Source organism: Leptonychotes weddellii, chromosome 11 (assembly GCF_054177405.1).
Source record: "Leptonychotes weddellii isolate Sample4059 chromosome 11, ASM5417740v2, whole genome shotgun sequence".
In the NCBI taxonomy this organism is placed as follows: Eukaryota; Metazoa; Chordata; class Mammalia; order Carnivora; family Phocidae; genus Leptonychotes; species Leptonychotes weddellii.
Window position 1 is genome coordinate 6575346 of NC_138379.1, and position 18456 is coordinate 6593801.

Here is an 18456-nt window from a genome sequence, read left to right on the forward strand (position 1 = left end):
GCAGTTTTGTGGAAAAGTTTCTCTTAAAAATACAGCTTAGGGTGCCTGGGTGGCCCAGTCAGTTAAGTGTCTGCCTTTGGCTCAGGTCATGATCTCAGGGTCTGGAGATCAAGCCCCACATTGGGCTCCCTGCTCAGCGGGGAGTCTGCTTCTCCCTCTGCCTCTCTTCCTGGCTTGTGCTCTCTCTCACTCACTCACTATCTCTCTCAAAAAAAATAAATAAAATCTTAAAAAAAAAGAAATACAGCTTATGCTTCGGATGGGGGCTATATCCTAACTTTCCCAGAGGCTTATCATGTCTCTGCCTCCTGACCCACCTTGACAGTCTGTAGTCCCTTGCTGTAGAATTCTTCACCAGCACAACGGCTCAAGGAACTTCTCAGCACCGCTAGGTAGTCAGGCCCCCAGGTTCTTTCCAGGTGAGGGGAGTGGCCAGTTGGCAGAGAATTCCAAAGAAAACATATGAACCATGATTCTGAATATCAGGGTGTCAACTGGAAATGTTGTGGGCTTGGAACCAGGTTATAGGATGTCCCCTTCAAAGTACGAAAGAATATAAAGGAGTAGCCCAGGGAGAAAATCGATTGAGTTGTAGTGTGCTGGTTGCTTAGGCCATAGTTAGGTTTACACTGCCCCAGCTCTAGCCACGCTCATCACATTTACTTGTTAATGTACTGTGCCTTTGTACATCATGTCCCTATCTAAATGCCCTACTCTCTCTGACCATCTCCTCACCCTCATTATGACAAAATCCCACTCGTCCATCAAGTTCCCATTCAAATAGCACTTCCCCTATGAAGTCTTCATTGACTGACCACCAATCAACAAATAGCATTCAGACCACCAAGCTCTATAGGAGTAAAGTTTAAAACTTTTCTTGGTCCTCTTTTTATCAGAACAGAGAAAGAAAAACCCACCAGGAATGGCAGGAGACCCCAACATTTAATATCACTGATACCCAGGAACAGGGTAGGTTCTGGGAAATTTATTCTCTTTTAATAATAATCCTGTCCTCTTTAGTTCTCTGATGAGCAGAGCAGCATAGAGTTCTGAGTGTGGGCACACTGGCTGGGTGATGTGTCTTGCTCCCATGGAGATGCCTGTTGGCCATCCTTCGGTCTGGAGACCTGCCCTTGAATAATAAAAGCTCCCCCAACCTGCAAGAGAAGTGAAGGGAAACAATGCATGTACTTCCTGTGCTTCTGATGGTGAAAATGATTCTCCCACTATTTGAAAACATTTCCATGTGGGGTGATAAGTTTTGCAGAAAAGTTGGGAGGGATGTGTTTCACTTTTTTGTCTTGTTGGAGAATAATCTTTAGGAAGCTGTCTTTCCTCCTCTTCCCTTCGGGGCATTAGTATTAATATTGAAGGTGCAGTGGATGCTCAGCAAGGGCTGGGAATGCATGTGAAGGTGTTGTCTAGCAGAAGGATTCGGTAAGGACTGTAGTTGTCGCAGATGCTAGGATGTAAGCATATGAGTTCTTCAACAAGTCATCATTCCGTGAGAAGACAACAATCTGTGGTGGGTGGCTAGGACTTGAGCAGTGTAAAAATCTCAGGGACCCAGCGAAAAATACTCCAAGGTCAGAATAACATCTCCTGAGATGAAATTAGGAGGGTCAGAACAAACAAGTCACCTGGCTTCAAACGAATCTTTGTGTGAGGCTGCCCTTGGTCCACACTGGATGTCACATGAAAGTAGCCCACGGACTAACATTTTTTCCCTGACTGTTTTCCTTGCAGATTCTAAGTGGGAGGACAGCCTAGCAGGGCAGATTATCCCCCCACTGCAGCAAAACAACCCATCTCCACCTAAAGGACCCCCAGAGCTGGGAACCAATGGCTTCTTTGGGTTTCTAAGGTAGGACAGGTGTCTCTCTTACCATCACACTGAGACTCAGGGCAGTCTAGCACCAGAGTCTGCCTCAGTGAGTCTCTCAGGGAAATTAGAAAAGAAATCAGATTACCTGCATAATCTCTATTTTCCCCAGGATACATGATGGAAATGAGACTCAGCACAAGGGCCCTAACTGGATTTAATAAAGACTGTGTCTTGTTCATTTTTACACAACCCACCCCAATGTGCCTAGCATTGGACCTCATTCCATAAATGCTCCTTGGACAGAGACTATTCTTATTGTTGGGCCATTCAGATTCTTCGGTTACCAAAATATTTCCATTCTCCCCTCTGAATCTTGAGTCTTTTTTGCAGAAGACTTAGCAAATCCCTTTCTCTCTCTAGAGCTCAGCTGCCCCATTCTCCTGCTTCATGCCCCACTCCTGAGTATAAAGCCAAATTAGCTTTTGGGTACCTTTTCAAATGCTGCTCCAGAGTTGAATCCATACAGTGGTTCCCCAAAGCAAAAATGCCCTCGTTAATGCCCCTAATGGGACTGGGAGAAGGGAGGGACCTCTAGAATCTCAACCCATTCTGCTCTCTTTCCCACAGCTCTCTCTTCCCCTTTCGCTATTTCTTCAGAAAGAGCAGCCAGTGAGCTTCCAGATGCAGCAGTGGGAAGAGTGTCTTCTCGCAGTGACTCTTCGCATTCCGTCCTCTGTGTATGACATTTCAGTCATGGGGAATGCGGGCCCTAAACTCCCTGAGTCCTCTTGTGGGTTTGTCCTATCCTTTGCCCCTTTACAATGGATTTTTTTTTTTTTTTTCAATTTAAAACACCAAGAAAAGAACTTCCTAAAATGTTCTAGTCTAAGAACTGTGCTGCTCTGAGGGCCAGTTTAGGTCTTTCATCTCCAGCACTTAGGATCCTAATGAAAATAAATTATTTATGAAGAGTTATTGACTGAATTTCATGAAATAGACAGCAAACTCTTCCCTGAAGATACAGGGAAGCGATGGCTGAAACCTCTCCCCTGGGTCTACCTAGTTAATTGTTGGTGGGATGCTTTGGGTGGGTGGGGTCTGTAGCTGACTGCAAACCTTAGCCTTAGCCTCCCTGGCAGGGCTTAGAGAATGGGGTCTTATAAGACTCACTTTCCTGAGCCCAGCTGACCCTCAAGATATCATCTATCCCAAATTCACCCAGTTTGGCCCCAAAGTGCACCCTCAGTAGATAAATGCTTTCCACTCACCTATCCCTCTGGCTTTTGACAGTAATGCAGTTTAGCTTCTCAGATTAACTGCAAGTCAGCCCAGGTTAGGGCCCCTGGAGAAGGCCAGGGCACCCAAGCTCTGACTTCACGTAACCCAAGGGCTGATCTGGGACAGACAGGTTAGACTTGCGTTGTGTGGCCACAGATCAAATAGATGGGAATATAGGGAAACTCAATTTAGCTCAGAACAAAGGAATCTAACTGTTATATTAGAATGGACCACCTTGTGAGATGAGTCCTTGTCACTTCTAGTCTTTAAACAGAGCTGATGGTCTGTCAGATGCTGGAAGGTTTCTGTGATGAATGGCAGAAATGGGGTTGGAATGCTGAGGTCCCTTGGGGTCCCCTTGTTTGGCTGACTTGCCCTGGATGGGGAGAAGACATGGCTGCTGTAGACAGGCCCAGGTCCTGAGGGGAGAAGGGCTGAAGGGGAACTGGAAGATTAAGGACAAGTTGTGTTTATAGCCTTTGTCCTACTGTCCCAAATATGGCCTGTTTTACAAAGCTGCTGAAAGGCACAACTCCAGAATTTAGAGATCTGAGTGCCATTCTGACTCTGACTAGCTTACAGTGAGGCCTTGGCAAGTCACTTTCCTCTCTGGTTCGGATTCTCTCATCTGAACAACAAAGGGTGGGTGGTGTGTGTGGCTGGCTCTGCCTTTCTGAACAAATCAGTGAGGCAGTGGCCCTGGGATGTGGGGGGCCATATCACCATAGGCTTCTTTCTGATCTCTGGCCTGCCCTAGCCCATGCAGCTACTGCTAACTAGGGATCTTCCCCAATTTGCCACATTCTTGCCCCAAGTGTAATTTGGCACCACGTATGGAGAGCAGATTTGGCCTGACGTTAACAGTGTGACCTTTAGTAGTTTTCCTTTTCTAAGCCTTAGCTGCTTTACCTGTAAAACCTGAGCCAGAGCTGGACTAAAAGATGGGATTTGCTGGTGTTGACAGCTTCAGACTGTTCCAGGAGTCAGGTCCCTGTTATTCCAGGGACTAAGGGGAGCCGCACTCTGTGGCTGACCCCCAGGATGATGAGTGAAAATGAAGCTCTGAAATGGACTTAGAACCCCCCATTCTCCCCAACTCTGCCACCCAGCATATCTCAGGAGGCCCTTACTGGTGTCAGTTCCTTTGTCCATAAAAATATCCTCCCAACCCTTTTCCTGTGCAGTGGATAAGGGACAAGCAAGAATGAGTTTAGTAGCTTTAGGGTTGGGGTGGCAAGGCCCTGAACAGGGGAGTGTCTTGCCCAAGGTCACACAGCAGAGAAGAGAACCCTGGCGGCCACAACTCAGCCCAGTCTTGATCCCTCTCTCCCCAACTGCACACAAGCCGCCCACTCCAGCAGCTCCTGGGCTTTTTTCCATATCTCACTGCCCCCAGCCCGGGACCTCAGGCGGCCGAAAGCAGCAGAAGCCACTCTGAGGACTACACCTCAGAGAAGAGTTGGATCTCCCAGGTGGGATTGCTCTGAGGCCTCTGCCCGGGAGGCAGGCCTGTAAGCTGATCCCCAAGAGGGCGTGGCTCCAGAACGTTGGCAAATAAAAATCCGGAGAGCCGGCACTGTCTGGAGAGGAGCGGGAGACCTGAGGAACCCATTCCGCAAGCCACTCAGTTCCTGGGCCTTGGAAGTGGTAAGCCGCTTGAGGCAGGAGGAGCCTGGGGAGGGCCTGGGGCCTGTAGATGGGGCAGATGGAGGGGGGCAGATGTTTGTGCTCCAGGTGGCAGGAGATTCCAGGGGAGAATCACTGCCGTGGGCTGACAGCTGCTCACACTCACACCCATCATGAGACACACAAGCAGACACACCATGCACCCAAAGACAGCACGGCTCACAGGCTTGCCTCACCCCAGTCAGAAAGAGCAGCCTCACCCTGGCTCATTCACCAGGAGGCACACAGTAAAGAACTGCCCCTCCCACCTGCACACTTATCTAGGGACAGCGAGCTACCCACTGTGTTTCAGATCCCCATGGCATCCCCCCAAACGCTGCTCCTCTGCCTGCTGGTCCTGGCGGTCACGGAAGGTTGGGGTCGCCAGGCGGCCATCCCAGGCTGCCACTTGCACCGTGAGTAACCCTGGGAGCAGAGAGCTGGGTGGGAGCCGAGCGCTAATGGACGGGACCGAAGGGCAGGCAGCACCCTCAATGGACCCACACTGAGGTTCTGGCGACAGGAGCTAGGTGAGGCTTTGCAGAGGCGCTGTCTCCCACTCGCCTGTCTCCTTCTAGCCTTCAATGTGACAGTGCGAAGTGACCGCCAAGGCACCTGCCAGGGCTCCCATGTGGCACAGGCCTGTGTGGGCCACTGTGAGTCTAGCGCCTTCCCTTCCCGGTACTCCGTGCTGGTGGCCAGTGGCTATCGACATAATGTGACCTCCGTCTCTCAGTGCTGTACCATCAGTGGCCTGAAGAAGGTGAGACCGCCCAGCCCAGGGGTGGCTCTTTGGGGTTGGGGAGAGACAGGGGAGATGGAGATCTAAGATGGCCCAAGGAAGGTGAATGGAACACGGGTCCCCCTCTCCTGCAGGTGAAGGTGCAGCTGCAGTGTGGGGGGGACCGGAGGGAGGAGCTGGAGATCTTCACGGCCAGGGCCTGCCAGTGTGACATGTGTCGCCTGTCGCGCTACTAGCCCGTCCTCTCCCCTCCTCCTCCACCTTGGTCAGAGGGTTTGAGGTGGAGTATAGCCCATGTATCCGGCTCTCTTAAGATTCTGTGATTGTCACTCCTGAGAAGAGGCCAGTTTCTGCCTCTCCCCTGCCTCAGCCTGGCCTCCCAACCAGTCTGTCATCATTTCACTCCCCTCTTTGTCCCTACCCCTAAATAAAGCAAGCAGTTCTCAAGTTTCTCTCTTTATTTAAAGTCTACCCCCAGCCAGGGGAAGGGGGACAGACCATGGTAACTGTGACACCCCCCCACCCTAGGACACGGGGAATCTCTTCTGCCTGTGCCCTCACCCCTCCCCCTGCCCAATAAATAAAAAGGGGACAAGGAAGTACAGGGTGTGGGAGGGGAGGGAAAGAAGATGCCCCAGGGGCATGTGTTGGGGTGAGCTGGGGAGAATAAATAGACCATGGATCCCATGGTAGGGTGAGGAAGGACCCCGTGCTGGCACGAGGCGGGGCAGGCGAGGGGCTGAGTCCCCTTGCTCTAGGCAGGAGCAGGGGGGGGAACCGGCCTGCAGTCTGGAGCCCAGCTTTGCGGGGCAGGTGCAGTCCCCAGTGGCAGCTTCCTGGTCAAGCCTGCCCTGGTCAAGTCCTGCCACAAAGGCCTGAGAGTTCTGTTGCCAGGACCACCATCTCCTCTCCTCCTCTCCCCACAGTGAAAGCTGCCCATGCTGGGCCAGGCAGGGAGCCCTCCAAGCCTGCTCTGGCAAGGCCAGGTGTAGGTGTGTCTCTCTGGGCCCCTGGGTAGGAGAGGGGATGGAGGGACTGATAGCTCTGGATTTAGCTCCTCCCCTTCTAGGGGATCTCTAGCTCTGACCCCCACTAGTGGCCACCTGGGGTGTAAGCCGTTGGAGGGGTGCCTCTTTGGCCCCTTGGGTCCCCTGTAACCGGCGTAGCCGCAGCTCCTCCAGGCCTTGCCATAGCTCCTGACGCTCCCGGGCCTTCTGCTGCTCCCTGGGGAGAGAGGGTGAGGCAGCTCCCCTATCCGGGCCCACCTACCATTCAGCTTCGCTCACCACCACCCAACTGTAAATGGACTTTATGGGACCTTCCACTTAAGGAAAAGAGCACTGGGAAACCAGCCCTGGCCTGTGGTCATGGAGCTGAAGGGGAGGAAGCTCCATACCTGGAAGAAGACTTGGGAACATGACTGGAGGATGCAGTGGGGAGCGGGGCATGGATGGTCCAGCAGGAACACAGGGAGAGACTAAACATCTGATCACATAGGATGTGGGGCTGTCCTCCTAGGCTCCTTCCAACCACAAGGAGCCAGCTCCATCCTGCTTTTTCCCCTCTCCCCCTATGCCCAGGCCAACACTCACTGCTGCTTTTCTAGCTTGTAGGAGGCTGTGAGCTCATCAAACAGCTTTCCATTCATCTCCATGAACGTCTTGAGCACGTTGTAGATCAGAGATACGATGGTTCTTGACAGGGTCCGGGGAGGGGTGAGGAAATGGGAACAGCTTTGTTTGGTGCCATCTCCCTCCCTAGCACTCTGCCTACCCCTGTTCCCCAAACACACATGTAGCTCTGAACACCACAAGCACTGCTCTCAACCTGCCCCTTTTCCCATCCCTGACCCTCTCAAGTCTGGACTGGCCGGCCCTGGACCCAGCCTCTGTGGGTTAGGTCAAGGCCTAGGCACTCACTGATTCCAGTGTTCCTTAGAGACTTGGTAGAGGGTCCCAAACACAGCAGGCAGCACAGTGTGGCAGTTGTCCTCGATGAGGCTCAGGATATACTCATTGTTCCAGAAATACAGAGCCCGCTCTGCAACCTGGGGCAGCAAGGTGGCAGAGTGAGTGCCTGGTGGTGGCTTCCCTTGGAGGTGCAAGGCCTGGTATCCACCCCCACCCCCAAAACCCAGGGAGCCCTGTCCTCCACACGTGTACCCAATCCTCAGGGCTCATCTGACCCAAAGAGGAGGCAATGTAGTGAAGAGAAAAAGAGCACTGATTTGGAGTCCAACGCTCAGGGTTGAATCCTAGTTCCACTACACACTAGACAGATGTCCTAGGGTGAGGCATTTAACCTCTCAGCCTCAGTCTTCTCAACTGTAAAATGGAGCTAATAACAGCTATCTCCCCAGGGCTGTTGTAAGAATCAAATGAGGTATTTAATAAACTTAAATGCCAGAGTCCCTGTGAGGAAGACTTGACTTTCACCAGGTTAAGGCACATATGAATGGGCGAAAGTCTGCGCACATGTGCAGGAAAATAGCAACTACAGCCAGCCTGAGGAAGTGGAAACGCCTGGCTGGGCACTGGAGTGGGACTAATGGAATCAAAAGCCACAAAGAAGAGGGGAGCGGGGATAAGAACCCATTCTGGAGCACACTCCAGTTTACCCAACAGGTTGGCACTACACTCTCTTTAGTCCTCATCACCACCTTGTGAAGAGATCACTGTGGTCCACTTCACAGATGAGGAAGGTGCATCAGATTCGAGTGGCAAAGTGATTGCGCAGGGCCCTTTAGCCCGTGGGGAGCATATCTGAGGCCTGACCCTAGGTCTCCTGACCTTAAGTCCAGCATCTCCCCATTATCGGACCCTGGTGGGTCCAGAGGTGAAACTGAGGGTGGAGGGAGCTGTGTTAGGTCAACTGGTCAGCCCTCCTAGTCCATACCCTGGCTCCCACCCCTACCTGTTCCCACCCCATACCTGGAAATGGGGGCTGGACACACAGCGGGCCACCTGCTTGAAGAGCGGCTCCTGGATCTTCACAAACTGGGAGGGCTCAATGACATCAAGAATCTCTTCCATCTCCCCCAGAAACATCACCTGGGGGTAGGGACACGGGAGACAGCAGTTCCCATCTCCCCCCCCAACACATTTGGCTGCCCTCCGGAACCAGAGCCCTCCTGACCCCCCTCTGGGGGACACCAGAGCCCTTCCTCATACCTCCTTCTGTGTACAGGTCTTTGGCCAGTATTTCAGCAGCCCCCGGATCACCTGTGGGAGTTGAGGCAGAAAGGAGTCAGACCTGCAGGGGTGAGGCCTGCCTTTCCCCCACCAAGGTACTCACGTGCTCTGTCAAGGTGGCGTCCTTCTCCAGGAACTGCACCACACAGTATGCCAGCTGAGGGGGGTGGGGGTTGGGCGAGAGAAAGAAGACTGGGGTCAGGAGGGGACCATGACAGGACACCAGATGTTTGCTCCCTCACTGTGTCTCCTCTCTCATTCACCAAACATTTACTGACTGACTACCTAGGATGTGCCAGGCACCATGCTCCGTGTGCAGGGACACAACCACGTTCACCCAGGGGGAACATGCAGCAAACTAGCCCTTATAAATTTCACAAAAGTTTCCATAATTGAAATCTACATCACAATCTATGGGAATATGGAAAGAGAAGAGTTTAATCCTGCCTAGGGCAGGTAGGGAGGGAAAAGGCTGGGAAGGCTTCACAAAGCTGATGTCTGAGATCAGCCTTAAAGTGTCGCGGAAATTCTCTAAGGTGGATGGAACAGAATTAGCAAAGAAAAAGAAGGTGAGGGAGGATCCCATGAGTTCATGACTTAGTGTGGCTGTAGCAGAGTGTCGGGCTGACCCCACGGCTGCCCTGACTCTGTCGGCATCTCTCTGCTGCGGCAGGGCCAGGCCTGGGCCTTACCTGGGCATGAAAAACAGACAGTGACTTGACAGAGTGTAGGGGAATCAGGACCCGGACCAGGAACTGCTTGTGCTCGGTCTTCAGGGGCAGTGCAAAGCCATTGATGATGCTGAGGAGGGGGCAGAAGAGAGGAGGAGGGCTCAGATGACTGGGCCTCAGTCTTTGCTCCCAGAATCCTGATGCTCCAGCCAAGGCCCAGAGAGTCACCTTCCTAAGATCTCCAGCAGCTCAGCCACACCATTGAAGTGCTCAAGTTCATAGATGAACCTGCGAGAAGAAGAGCAGGATGCAGAAGGGCTTAGAGCAATTACAGCAGGCCCAGTCCCCCTCAGCCATCCTACCTGCCACCCCACCCTGCACACTAATCCAACTCTCTCCCAACCCAGAGGCTGAGCTCCCTTCCCAAACCAGGCCCCACTGAGATCCACGCCCACTTCTGAATCACCCTCCTCAGCCCAGGCACTGGTGCTCAAACCTCTCTTCTATGAGGCATTCTAACTTGTCTCTTCTCCCCAGACCCTAACTCTCATTTTCTGGCCCCCATCCAGTCAGCAGGCACCTAGCCTGCATCCTTCGCTCTTCATGCCTTTCAACCAAAGGAATGACAAACACTTAGAGCGTCTACTCTGTGCTATGTACTTCTCAAAATTATAATGAGAGATAGGGCTTATTAGATCCATTATACAGATGAAGAAATCGAGGTTCAGCAGTCCAATGACACCTCTGCACACCAATGACACCCAAAGTTAGTAAGCAGGGGATCTAATGGACTTGGAGCTCCTGGAGGACAGGGATCTCTCTCAGCTATTTTGTAAGCCAATACCATAAGAGCTAATGTTTCAGGGGCACCTGGGTGGCTCAGTCGTTGAGCGTCTGCCTTCAGCTCAGGTCATGATCCCAGGATCCTGGGATCGAGCCCCACGTCGGGCTCCCTGCTCAGCGGGAAGCCTGCTTCTCCCTCTCCCACTCCCCCTGCTTGTGTTCCCTCTCTCGCTGTGTCTCTCTCTGTCAAATAAATAAATAAAATATTTAAAAAAAAAAAAAAAAGAGCTAATGTTTCAGAGTCCCAGCCTTGGTCAAAGAGCTACATACTGTGTGCTTTGGAGACATTGTCTCATTTCACCCTGATGACTGTCCCTGGGTGAGTAGAGCTATCATTCCCATTTTAGAGATGAGAGAACTGAAATAATTTGCTCACGTTCACCGAAACATTTGAACCAAACTCAAAAAGGCCACTGAGCTCCAAAGCCAATCTCAACTACAAGGCCATGTGGGCCCCTATGCCCAGTGGGCACTGTTGCTCAATACACATTTGCAGAAAGAATCTTATTTGGATCTTTATGGCTCAGCACAATAAGGGTCAGAAGATTTGATCCTAGGCCCCCAGGACTGGTCTAGTCCCTGCACACCAGTCCATCTCTCTGAGTCTGTATTTCCTCATCTGTAAAATGGAAATAAATACCCTTTCCCTGCTGACCTCACGGGAGCCTTTGCCTCCATCTTCTCCCCTACAGCTCTCCCTTCCCTCCCCAGGTCTCAGCTGGGCAGGCAGCAGGCACCCACCGGAGGAAGATGTGGCTGCACTGTTTGCGGATGTAGGCCCGGAGCCCCAGGAACTTGCCATAGACCCGGTGCAGGATGGTCTTGAGGTACTCACGCTCCCGGGGGTCCTCACTATCAAATAGCTCCAGGAGCTAGGGGACCCAGGGTCAGGGGTCAGGGGGGAGGCCAAGCCCAGGTCGTTTCCATCCTATCCCCACACCCTTCAGAGAGCCTGCCCCTGTCCCATGGCACCACCCGGCCTGGGCTCCCCACTTCACCATCAGCACAAACTTTTGATCCACATATCTCTTGGCCACGGAGGGTTGAAAATCTGGGCTCTCCAAGAAACGCAGGAAAAACTCATATACCAGCTGGGAGAGGGGACAGACAAAAAAGGTGAGTTCAGGAACAGCCTCCCTCTTCCCCCTGCCGTATGGCCCCCTTCCGCCAGTCTACTTGACCCTCTCCCCTCTACTGAAACTCAGCGTCCTGCCTTCCCCAGCCCCCATACCTGCAGATGTGGCCAGGAAGGCTCCAGGTTGGGTTCATCCTCTTCAGGATCAAATTCAGGGTTCTCACTGGGTGGTAGGGTCCTGAAGATATTCACTGAGATCTGAAGGGCAGGATCAGGGTTCTTTTAGGAAGAGCCCTCAAAGGCAGAAGTCAGGAGGTCTCTTATCCAAAGTTCTAATGAGCCTCAGCACCTGCCTCAGCAAGCAATTCACTCCTCATCAATCATTACCTGAACACACGGAAGCCCTGGGCCGGGGGCTGGGGACCCAGAAATAAACAAGACACATCCCCGCCCCCTACTGGGCACAGTCCAGTGGGGAAGACAAGATGTTAAGTGGTAAGGTCTACAGACCTTCTAGTCAGCACAAAGGAGATTTCTAGCTTGAACACTGAGAAGCCTCATGAAAGAAGCAGCACCTGAGCCAGGCCATGGCAATAAGGGACATGGTGGGAGTGCACACCAGGCTACAGGAGAGCATAAGCCAAAGTGCAGGGTGGGTCAGGCCCAGGAGGCACTGAGGGACCTACTCAGGCCAGATGCAGTGGGGCTGGGGGATGGGGGGGGGGGAGAAAGATGGGGGCCTTGAGGCTAAGCCAAAGAGAGGCAGGTATTCCTTGCAGAAGAAGGGGACCACAAGCAGGTCAGTAGGGTTCCATATCCCCCAAGCCCTCCCCCAGAGGTCAGGGGCCAGGTGCTTACCATGCGGATGATGTCTGGGTAGACAGGCTCAATGAGGACCCCCCGGGTGCTCCCCACACACTCCACCAGCTCATTGAGTGCTGCCCGCTTCACCTCCTTCCCCTTCAGGTCAGCCACACAGTCCAAAAAGTCAAACATCACCCCACACTGGGCCAGCTTCCGGCTCAAGAGCTCGTGCAGTTCCGAGGCTGGCACATCTGGGGAGAAGGGAGGGGGCTGAGCCTGCGCCCCACTTACCACAGCTCTGGGCATCGGCGTGCCCTCCGAATCCACAGAGCAGCTTCCCCTGCCCCCAGACCCCCTGCTCTTGTGACATCCTCCACTCTTTGCAAGGAGCAAACGACTCCTGTCCCATCCTCCATTCCTGCAGGGTAAAGGAGCTGCATCTCTTCCTCCCAACCCAGGCTCAGACAGCATGATGGCCTGACTTAAAGCAAGGTAAGAAACCCTGGATGCCCGGCTTTCCACAGGTGCCCAAAACCACCATGCCTCCCTCTCATAGCTGGCACTCTGTTCTAAGAGCCAGAAATGAGAAGGAGGGTGGGGGCTGAGGATTTCTTGGGTGCTCTCTGGCTCAGCCAGTCGAGGGCCCTGTGACCCAGAGGTGGGGAGACTACATGGTGATCACAGGGAGCCATGCTGAGCACTTGCTCAGGACCCTAGCAGTGGCCTCCGGGAACCCAGGCTATGGGCCCCACCCTTGGCCCTGGTCTGCCCCCCAGGGTGGCGCCACTTCCAGATGCCCCACCTCCAAGGATGACAGGCCAGTCAGGCCATGCGTCAGCAGAGAGGGCTGGAGGCCTGGGGGGTGGGGGTCATCTCCAGTGGTGGAGTCCCTTGCCTGGAAGGGGCCATCTAAACCCTCTAATCACAGCTGCCAGTGCTTATCGCTACCTGCTGCAGCCCTGCTTGCCCGCTGTGGGACTCAGGTATCCTGGCAGCCAGCAGCAGGGCTCACCTTTGAGCAGGGGCAGTGGAGTGAGCTCTTGCTGGTTGCTCTGATAGCGGAACTGGGAGGAGCTATGGGAGCGCCGGGGCCGGGCCCTGCGGAGGGAACGGCGGGAGAAGCCATCCACCTTGTCGGGTGGGGGCACAGGCGATAGCCCTGGGGAAGAAGGGCTGGTGGGGGTGCTTGCAGGGGGCAGCTTTGTCTCCATGGTGGCCAGGTGGTGGGTCAAGCCTTCAGAGCCCCTGGGGTTCCCTCTGGGCCTGGAGGATGCCGAATGGGGTGAGGCTGACTAACTTGGGCCCATGCTGGGGGGGGGGGCACACAACCACAGTCTGGGCCCCCCCCCAGGGCCTTCGGCAACTGCCCAGTCCTGGGGGGCAGGCAGAGTAGAGAGGAGGATGGCTCAGGCCTCAGGTCCTTCCTGGGGGTCCCGAAGAGTCCAGTTAGGGTTCTCACCCTGGCTCTTTTGAAAATGTAGTCAGGGCAGAGAGACCAGCAAAAGAAACAGAGAGAGCCTGTCAGTTCTTCCAGGAAAGACAGTGTGTGGGGCTGCCCAAGTCCGAGCGCTCAAGTCTTCTTTTCCCTCCCAGATCCTAAATACAGGTGCAGTCCCTTCCCACAGGAGCATGTCCCACCCTTCTCCCAGACCTTAAGATCCCAGGCTCCAAAACAACCCCTCTTGGGATAGGGCCTATCCCCCGAACCAGCCCCTACCTAGAATGGGGAACCCCATCCCAAGCCCTGGCCCCTAAAAGAATGGGGCCCCCTTCTGCTCCACTAATCCAGGCCACCAGCGACTTCCCCAAGAATGGGGGCCCTATCCCCACACCACCCCTCCCTCCTAAAATCTGGCAACCTTCTCCACCTCAGCTCCTCCTTCCTTGCCCCCCAAATCTCATCTGCCTCCTGGTGGGGGGGAACACTCACTTCTCAGAAGCCCAGACTTCCGTCCCCAACCACCGGGGGCTGCGGGTGGGGAAGGGGCCGCTGTTCAGGTCTCCTTCGCAGCGGTTCCGCTCCAGGCGCTGGCTCTGGGTGGCGGCGCTCCTGGGTTCTCTCTCGGGCTCCGGGAGAGCCGGAGCATGCCCCCAGCTCAGCCCCAGGTCGGGTGCGGGCGTCCGGTGCGCTCTGGGCTACCCCGGCAGCGTGCAGACCTCTCCTCAAGTCTCGGGACCCGACCCAGCGCGGCGTTGCGCTGCGGGAGCCCCGGCTCTGTGCGCACCGGCACCCGCCGCCCAGCTGCTCAGGATGACATCAAGTCACCTCCCCCCGCCCGGCCCGCACCTCCCCGAGGGCTGGGGGGGTGGAGGGGGGTGCTGCGTCAGAAAGTTCCCAGGGCCACTGGGAGATGTAGTCCCCGCACTGCTTAAAGGGGGATGCCAGACCGAAGGGGTAACCCCTGCAGGGGCCTGGGGTCAAAGCTTAAGCAGAGTGGGATGGGGTCCACCTGGGGCTAGGCTCCCACGTTCTAGAAAGGAGACTGCATCGGAAGAGAGGACTCGGGAGTCTGCACCAGGAAGCTGGGGGTGAGGCCAGGACCGTGACAGGAAAGAGGCCCAATCCTATACCAGGCCCAAAGATTTGGCCTGCTTCATCCGTGCCCCAGGCATTCCACCCGCGGGGGAATCCCACCCTCACCCCAGAATGGCCGCACACTTCAAACCCACTTGGAAACGGGCACTGAACTGGTTAAGTCTGCAGTGAACCAGTGCCTGCTGGGAGAGGTGTGGTGCACCCAAGACTGCTGGGAAATGCAGTCCTCCCTCAGGCCTGCAGTCCCCCTCCCATCCCTTGCTGTCTATGGTGACATCATGGTGTAGGGTTTAAAGGGCCAGCTTGGAATGGCAAAGCATCCGAGCAGTGGGTGTTCCCTGGGGCGCCATCCCGCCCCAGGCAAGCTGGCCTCCCTGGACAGACCTCCCTTCGCCCCTCTAGGCCTTAAGATGTGATAGTGGGGTCTCTTGTTCAAAATTCTACTGCAGGGCATCCAGGGTACAGGTGGGATTCCAGGAGTTTGGCATTCTGGACAAAAGTTCCTGGCCTACAGTCTTGGGCCTCCTTCTTAGGACCCTGGACCCCAACACCCTTTATATCTCTTAACTCCATCCCCTACACTTCACTGTGAAATCTCCACCCAGAAGTTTTGCCTGGATGAACAACTAACTGGTTCATGTAAGCGGCGGGAACGGGCAATGAGACTTGGACACTGAGGTCAGGAAGGGGACTGGGGCCATTTTCAGAGTCTTCTTAACCCTGCCTTAAGCCTTGGTGACCACCTAGCCATCTTCCCTGAGAGGTGCCCACCTGCTGGAGCAACAGAAAGCAAAGGCCATAGTTTAGCCAGGTGGGCGTAAGGGCTCTACGACTGAGGAGCTGGCCAGAAGCCCCCCTGCTTGGTAATCTTCAGCCAGCCTTGTCCACCTTGCCCTTGGTGTCCTTATCTGTCAAATGAAAACCCACAATTTTCTCCTTGCCTACCTCCCAGGCTCAGAAAGTGAAGCCCGTCCCATATCCCTGCAGAAAAAGCTGGGGGACAGCAGGCCCACAGAGCCTTCTCCAGCCAGGTGAGAACCCCCAGGCCCAGAAAAGAGAAGTGCTTTGCCCAAGGTCGCAAAGCTAGGACCACAGATCTCCCAGCCTGAGTCAGGAGGGCACCAGCTCCAGCCTCCCACGCTAGGCTCCCTGGAGGCTAGTGCCCTGAACTCTGAGGGTCTCCAGGCCAGAATGAGGGTGTGAAGGGTTCATGTTTTATAGAAAGGGTGCGTAAAAATTCTTTTTTAAAATCATCATTATTGAGATACCATTCATATACTATACAGTTCACCTACTTTGGCATTGTCATTTAATGAGTACAGAGTTTCGGTTTTCCAAGATGAAAAAGTTCTGGATATTGGTTGCACAAAAATGTGAGTATCTCTAACACTACTGAATTGTACATGTAGAAATGGTTAAGATGGTAAAATTTGTGATGTGTAATTTACCACAATTTAGACAAAATGCAAAATCCAGGCCCTCCACCATGGATCAAGTCAAAAGCCACAGCCCCCAGGCTACCTTCCATGATCCCTTCCACACCTATCCAAAGGCCACTGAGGGAATTCCCTGAGGGGCTTCTTCTGGGTGGACCATCCCTGGGAAAGGGAGAGCCTCCCCCCAAGGCCCTTGAGGCCTACAGCGCCTGGGTTGCCTATTGAGTTTCTACCTAATCTAATATGGAGAGGCCCCTCAAGGGGCCCCACAAAGCCTGACCCTCCCCCCTTTTATCTCTGTAGAGAGGAACCGTGGCCTGGGTCTTCATCCCAGAAATATATGAGGGGCCCCCACACCACCTTCCCTCCCGAGAACATACCATTCTCTTTACTCCGTATTTTTTATTCTCCCATTCAGCTCCTGCTCCAAGGCCCGGGCCAGGTTGTGGAAGGACTAGGTCTTTGGAGTTGGTCTTCTGTGGATCTCATGGTACACTGGGGGAGGCAGCAGGAAAGACTTTTGTGCCCCTCTGAGTCCTGTTTATTCCTGTTGTGGTGCAGACACTGCTCTATGTCACAGATGTGAGTACAGCCTCACTGGAGGGAAGCTGGCCCAAGAAGCAGCCACCCAGATTGGGGGCCTGGGTACTGGGAATGGCTCTGTGTTCCCAAGCTTTGTACATGATGCACCCCATTCTCACAGCAGGGGAATGACCCCCTCTCTTAGTCTGGACATCAGGATAACTTTCCCTAGACTCCAGAATACACCCTTCCAGTCCCCACTGCCTTTGGGAGAAGTGATGTTTGTTCATTCACTTGCTCCATAGGCTCTTAGACACAGAGCCTCAGTTTTCCTCTCCTGTAAAATGGGGATATTAATAGTACCTCCCTCCAAGGGTGTGGTGAAGAGCAGATGAAGTAATGCCTATAAAGTGACAAGCCCATGGCCCAGGACATCACACAGGCTCAATTCATGGTGTCTATCACTTTAATTATTATTAATTTAATAAACATGTGATGAACACAACACTGCCCCTAGCCTGTCATGGGGAAAGACTGATCTTTTGATTCGTTCCACAAGCATTTCCCAGTTAGCCTGCCTCCTTGAATGGAAACTTCCCAGGGCTTCCCCAAATTCTCTTTGAGGTTGTTCCTTAGTCCCTTCCAAGTAAATGAGCTATACCACCTACTAACCCAACCCCAGGTTACAGGGGATAGAACAGGCTCCTGGAGGACAGTGACTTGCCTTAGGCCACACAGGACTGGACTCCAGGTCCCTGCCCCTCAGGCCAGGATGTTTGCCCTTGCTTCAGGCTTACTTTTAGCATTAGATTGCAGTAGAGTCCCCCTCCCTTGTAAGGCTAAAATAGGATTATAATTACCTTTGGGTATCCTTTAAGTCACCCATGATGTAAGAGGGCTTGGGTGACCAACCCTGTTGAGCAGGAGTTGGCAAACTTTCTGTAAATGGCCAGAAAACAATCATTTGAGGCTTTGCAGTTACCCCCCCACCTTGCGCCAAGTGCTCAACTCTGCTGCTGTAGCAAGAAAGCAGCCCCAGACAGTACTTAATCAAGTGAGTGTGCCTGTGTTCCACTAAAACTTTATGGATACTCACATGTGAATTTTATGACATTTTCATGTGTCATGAAATTTTATTTTTTGGATTTTTTTCAACTACTTAAAAATGTAAAAAAAAAAAAAGCAAATAAAAATTGTACAAAAACAATAGACCCCTGCTCAAGGGATTTAAAATCCTTTCGTTATTAATTTTAGGTTAGAGATAAGAAAAACCATCGTTTTTTTCAGAGGAGCTGGAGGCCTGACCAAATGCAGAGAGAAGGGAGGGTGGGTAAATCTCCTGATCAGCATTCCAGGTGAGGAGTGGTGAAAAAAGATTTCCTTGGTGATGGACTTACAGCAACCTTTACAAATTTGCTTTCTTATTTGTAAGATGGTTTTCTTATCTGTAAAATCGACACCTTAGAGGATTATAAGGGTTGAATGAGATAAAAGACGGTAAAGCGTTTTGTAAAATGCAAATGCTTACTCACTTAATTGTTTCTACGACGCGTGCTGGAGCTCTCACACAGACTCTTACTCCTCTGGGAAGCTTCCTATTAAGTTTGATGGGACTTTGTCCCTTTAAATTCTCCCCAACTACCTCAAGGAGGTGGACCAGTCGGCGCATGCGCATTCCTCCGCGGGGCTGGCACCTCAAGCCCCAGCCTTCCCAGAGCCCGTAGAAGGAAGACTAAAGGTCCTCCCACACAGAATTTTTACGCAGGCGTAAATCGAGATTGGGAGCACTATATCATGCAGAGAGCCCCGTCCCTTTTTCGTGCTCAAAGACTCCGCCCCCCGCGGCCAATCAGTAGGCCTCGCCCTTT

General features: G+C 53.3%; 3 protein-coding genes across 10 annotated transcripts in view; 2 read left to right on the top strand and 1 right to left on the bottom strand.

Annotated features, from left to right (window-relative positions):
- Positions 1 to 4622, top strand: part of MAJIN (membrane anchored junction protein) — a 29483-nt gene extending 24861 nt beyond the window's left edge. For 3 of the 6 annotated variants that reach the window (XR_014138498.1, XM_081797837.1, XM_081797838.1), the window contains 3 exons: positions 897 to 969; positions 1747 to 1864; positions 4500 to 4614. Coding sequence is in view for 3 of the 6 variants with exons in the window: in XM_081797837.1 (XP_081653963.1) it covers positions 897 to 969; positions 1747 to 1864; positions 4500 to 4590 (282 nt within the window). In the remaining 3 variants the exon portion in view is untranslated. Of the gene's footprint in view, positions 1 to 896; positions 970 to 1746; positions 1865 to 2452; positions 2797 to 4499 lie in introns of those variants that run through there. The other 3 variants (XR_014138497.1, XM_081797839.1, XR_014138496.1) reach the window with 2 other exon arrangements.
- Position 4623: 1 nt separating this feature from the next.
- On the top strand, positions 4624 to 5957 carry GPHA2 (glycoprotein hormone subunit alpha 2). Of its 2 annotated transcripts, XM_031041631.2 has the most exons (4): positions 4624 to 4750; positions 5082 to 5184; positions 5347 to 5531; positions 5645 to 5957. In XM_031041631.2, exons 2-4 carry the CDS (start codon positions 5088 to 5090, stop codon positions 5744 to 5746), a joined length of 384 nt encoding a protein of 127 aa, XP_030897491.1. In that variant the 5' UTR covers positions 4624 to 4750; positions 5082 to 5087; the 3' UTR covers positions 5747 to 5957. The 2 variants fall into 2 exon arrangements, with proteins under 2 accessions (XP_030897491.1, XP_030897490.2); XM_031041630.2 differs by lacking the exon at positions 4624 to 4750 and having other exon boundaries at positions 4757 to 5184.
- Positions 5951 to 18230, bottom strand: PPP2R5B (protein phosphatase 2 regulatory subunit B'beta). Of its 2 annotated transcripts, XM_081797835.1 has the most exons (17): positions 18121 to 18230; positions 17449 to 17527; positions 16447 to 16561; positions 14025 to 14336; positions 13107 to 13560; positions 12149 to 12345; positions 11447 to 11548; positions 11214 to 11306; positions 10957 to 11087; positions 9601 to 9660; positions 9394 to 9502; positions 8805 to 8858; positions 8681 to 8731; positions 8441 to 8560; positions 7430 to 7557; positions 7103 to 7204; positions 5951 to 6734 (listed from the first exon to the last, which is right to left on the bottom strand). In XM_081797835.1, exons 5-17 carry the CDS (start codon positions 13303 to 13305, stop codon positions 6587 to 6589), a joined length of 1494 nt encoding a protein of 497 aa, XP_081653961.1. In that variant the 5' UTR covers positions 13306 to 13560; positions 14025 to 14336; positions 16447 to 16561; positions 17449 to 17527; positions 18121 to 18230; the 3' UTR covers positions 5951 to 6586. The 2 variants fall into 2 exon arrangements, with proteins under 2 accessions (XP_081653961.1, XP_081653962.1); XM_081797836.1 differs by lacking the exons at positions 13107 to 13560; positions 16447 to 16561; positions 17449 to 17527; positions 18121 to 18230.
- Positions 18231 to 18456: the final 226 nt, after the last annotated feature.

What these genes read in the sequence shown, in the direction of transcription:
- GPHA2 (XM_031041630.2), top strand. Translation starts at nt 4,800, where the DNA reads ATGGGGCAGATGGAGGGGGGCAGATGTTTGTGCTCCAGGTGGCAGGAG. An exon ending in CCCAGGCTGCCACTTGCACC is followed by an intron (nt 5,185 to 5,346) that starts GTGAGTAACCCT and finishes GTCTCCTTCTAG; the next exon opens with CCTTCAATGTGACAGTGCGA. An exon ending in CCATCAGTGGCCTGAAGAAG is followed by an intron (nt 5,532 to 5,644) that starts GTGAGACCGCCC and finishes CCTCTCCTGCAG; the next exon opens with GTGAAGGTGCAGCTGCAGTG.
- PPP2R5B (XM_081797835.1), bottom strand. Translation starts at nt 13,305, where the DNA reads ATGGAGACAAAGCTGCCCCCTGCAAGCACCCCCACCAGCCCTTCTTCC. An exon ending in TCCACTGCCCCTGCTCAAAG is followed by an intron (nt 12,346 to 13,106) that starts GTGAGCCCTGCT and finishes CCTTCTCCCCAG; the next exon opens with ATGTGCCAGCCTCGGAACTG. An exon ending in AGACCTGTACACAGAAGGAG is followed by an intron (nt 8,561 to 8,680) that starts GTATGAGGAAGG and finishes CCCTACCCCCAG; the next exon opens with GTGATGTTTCTGGGGGAGAT.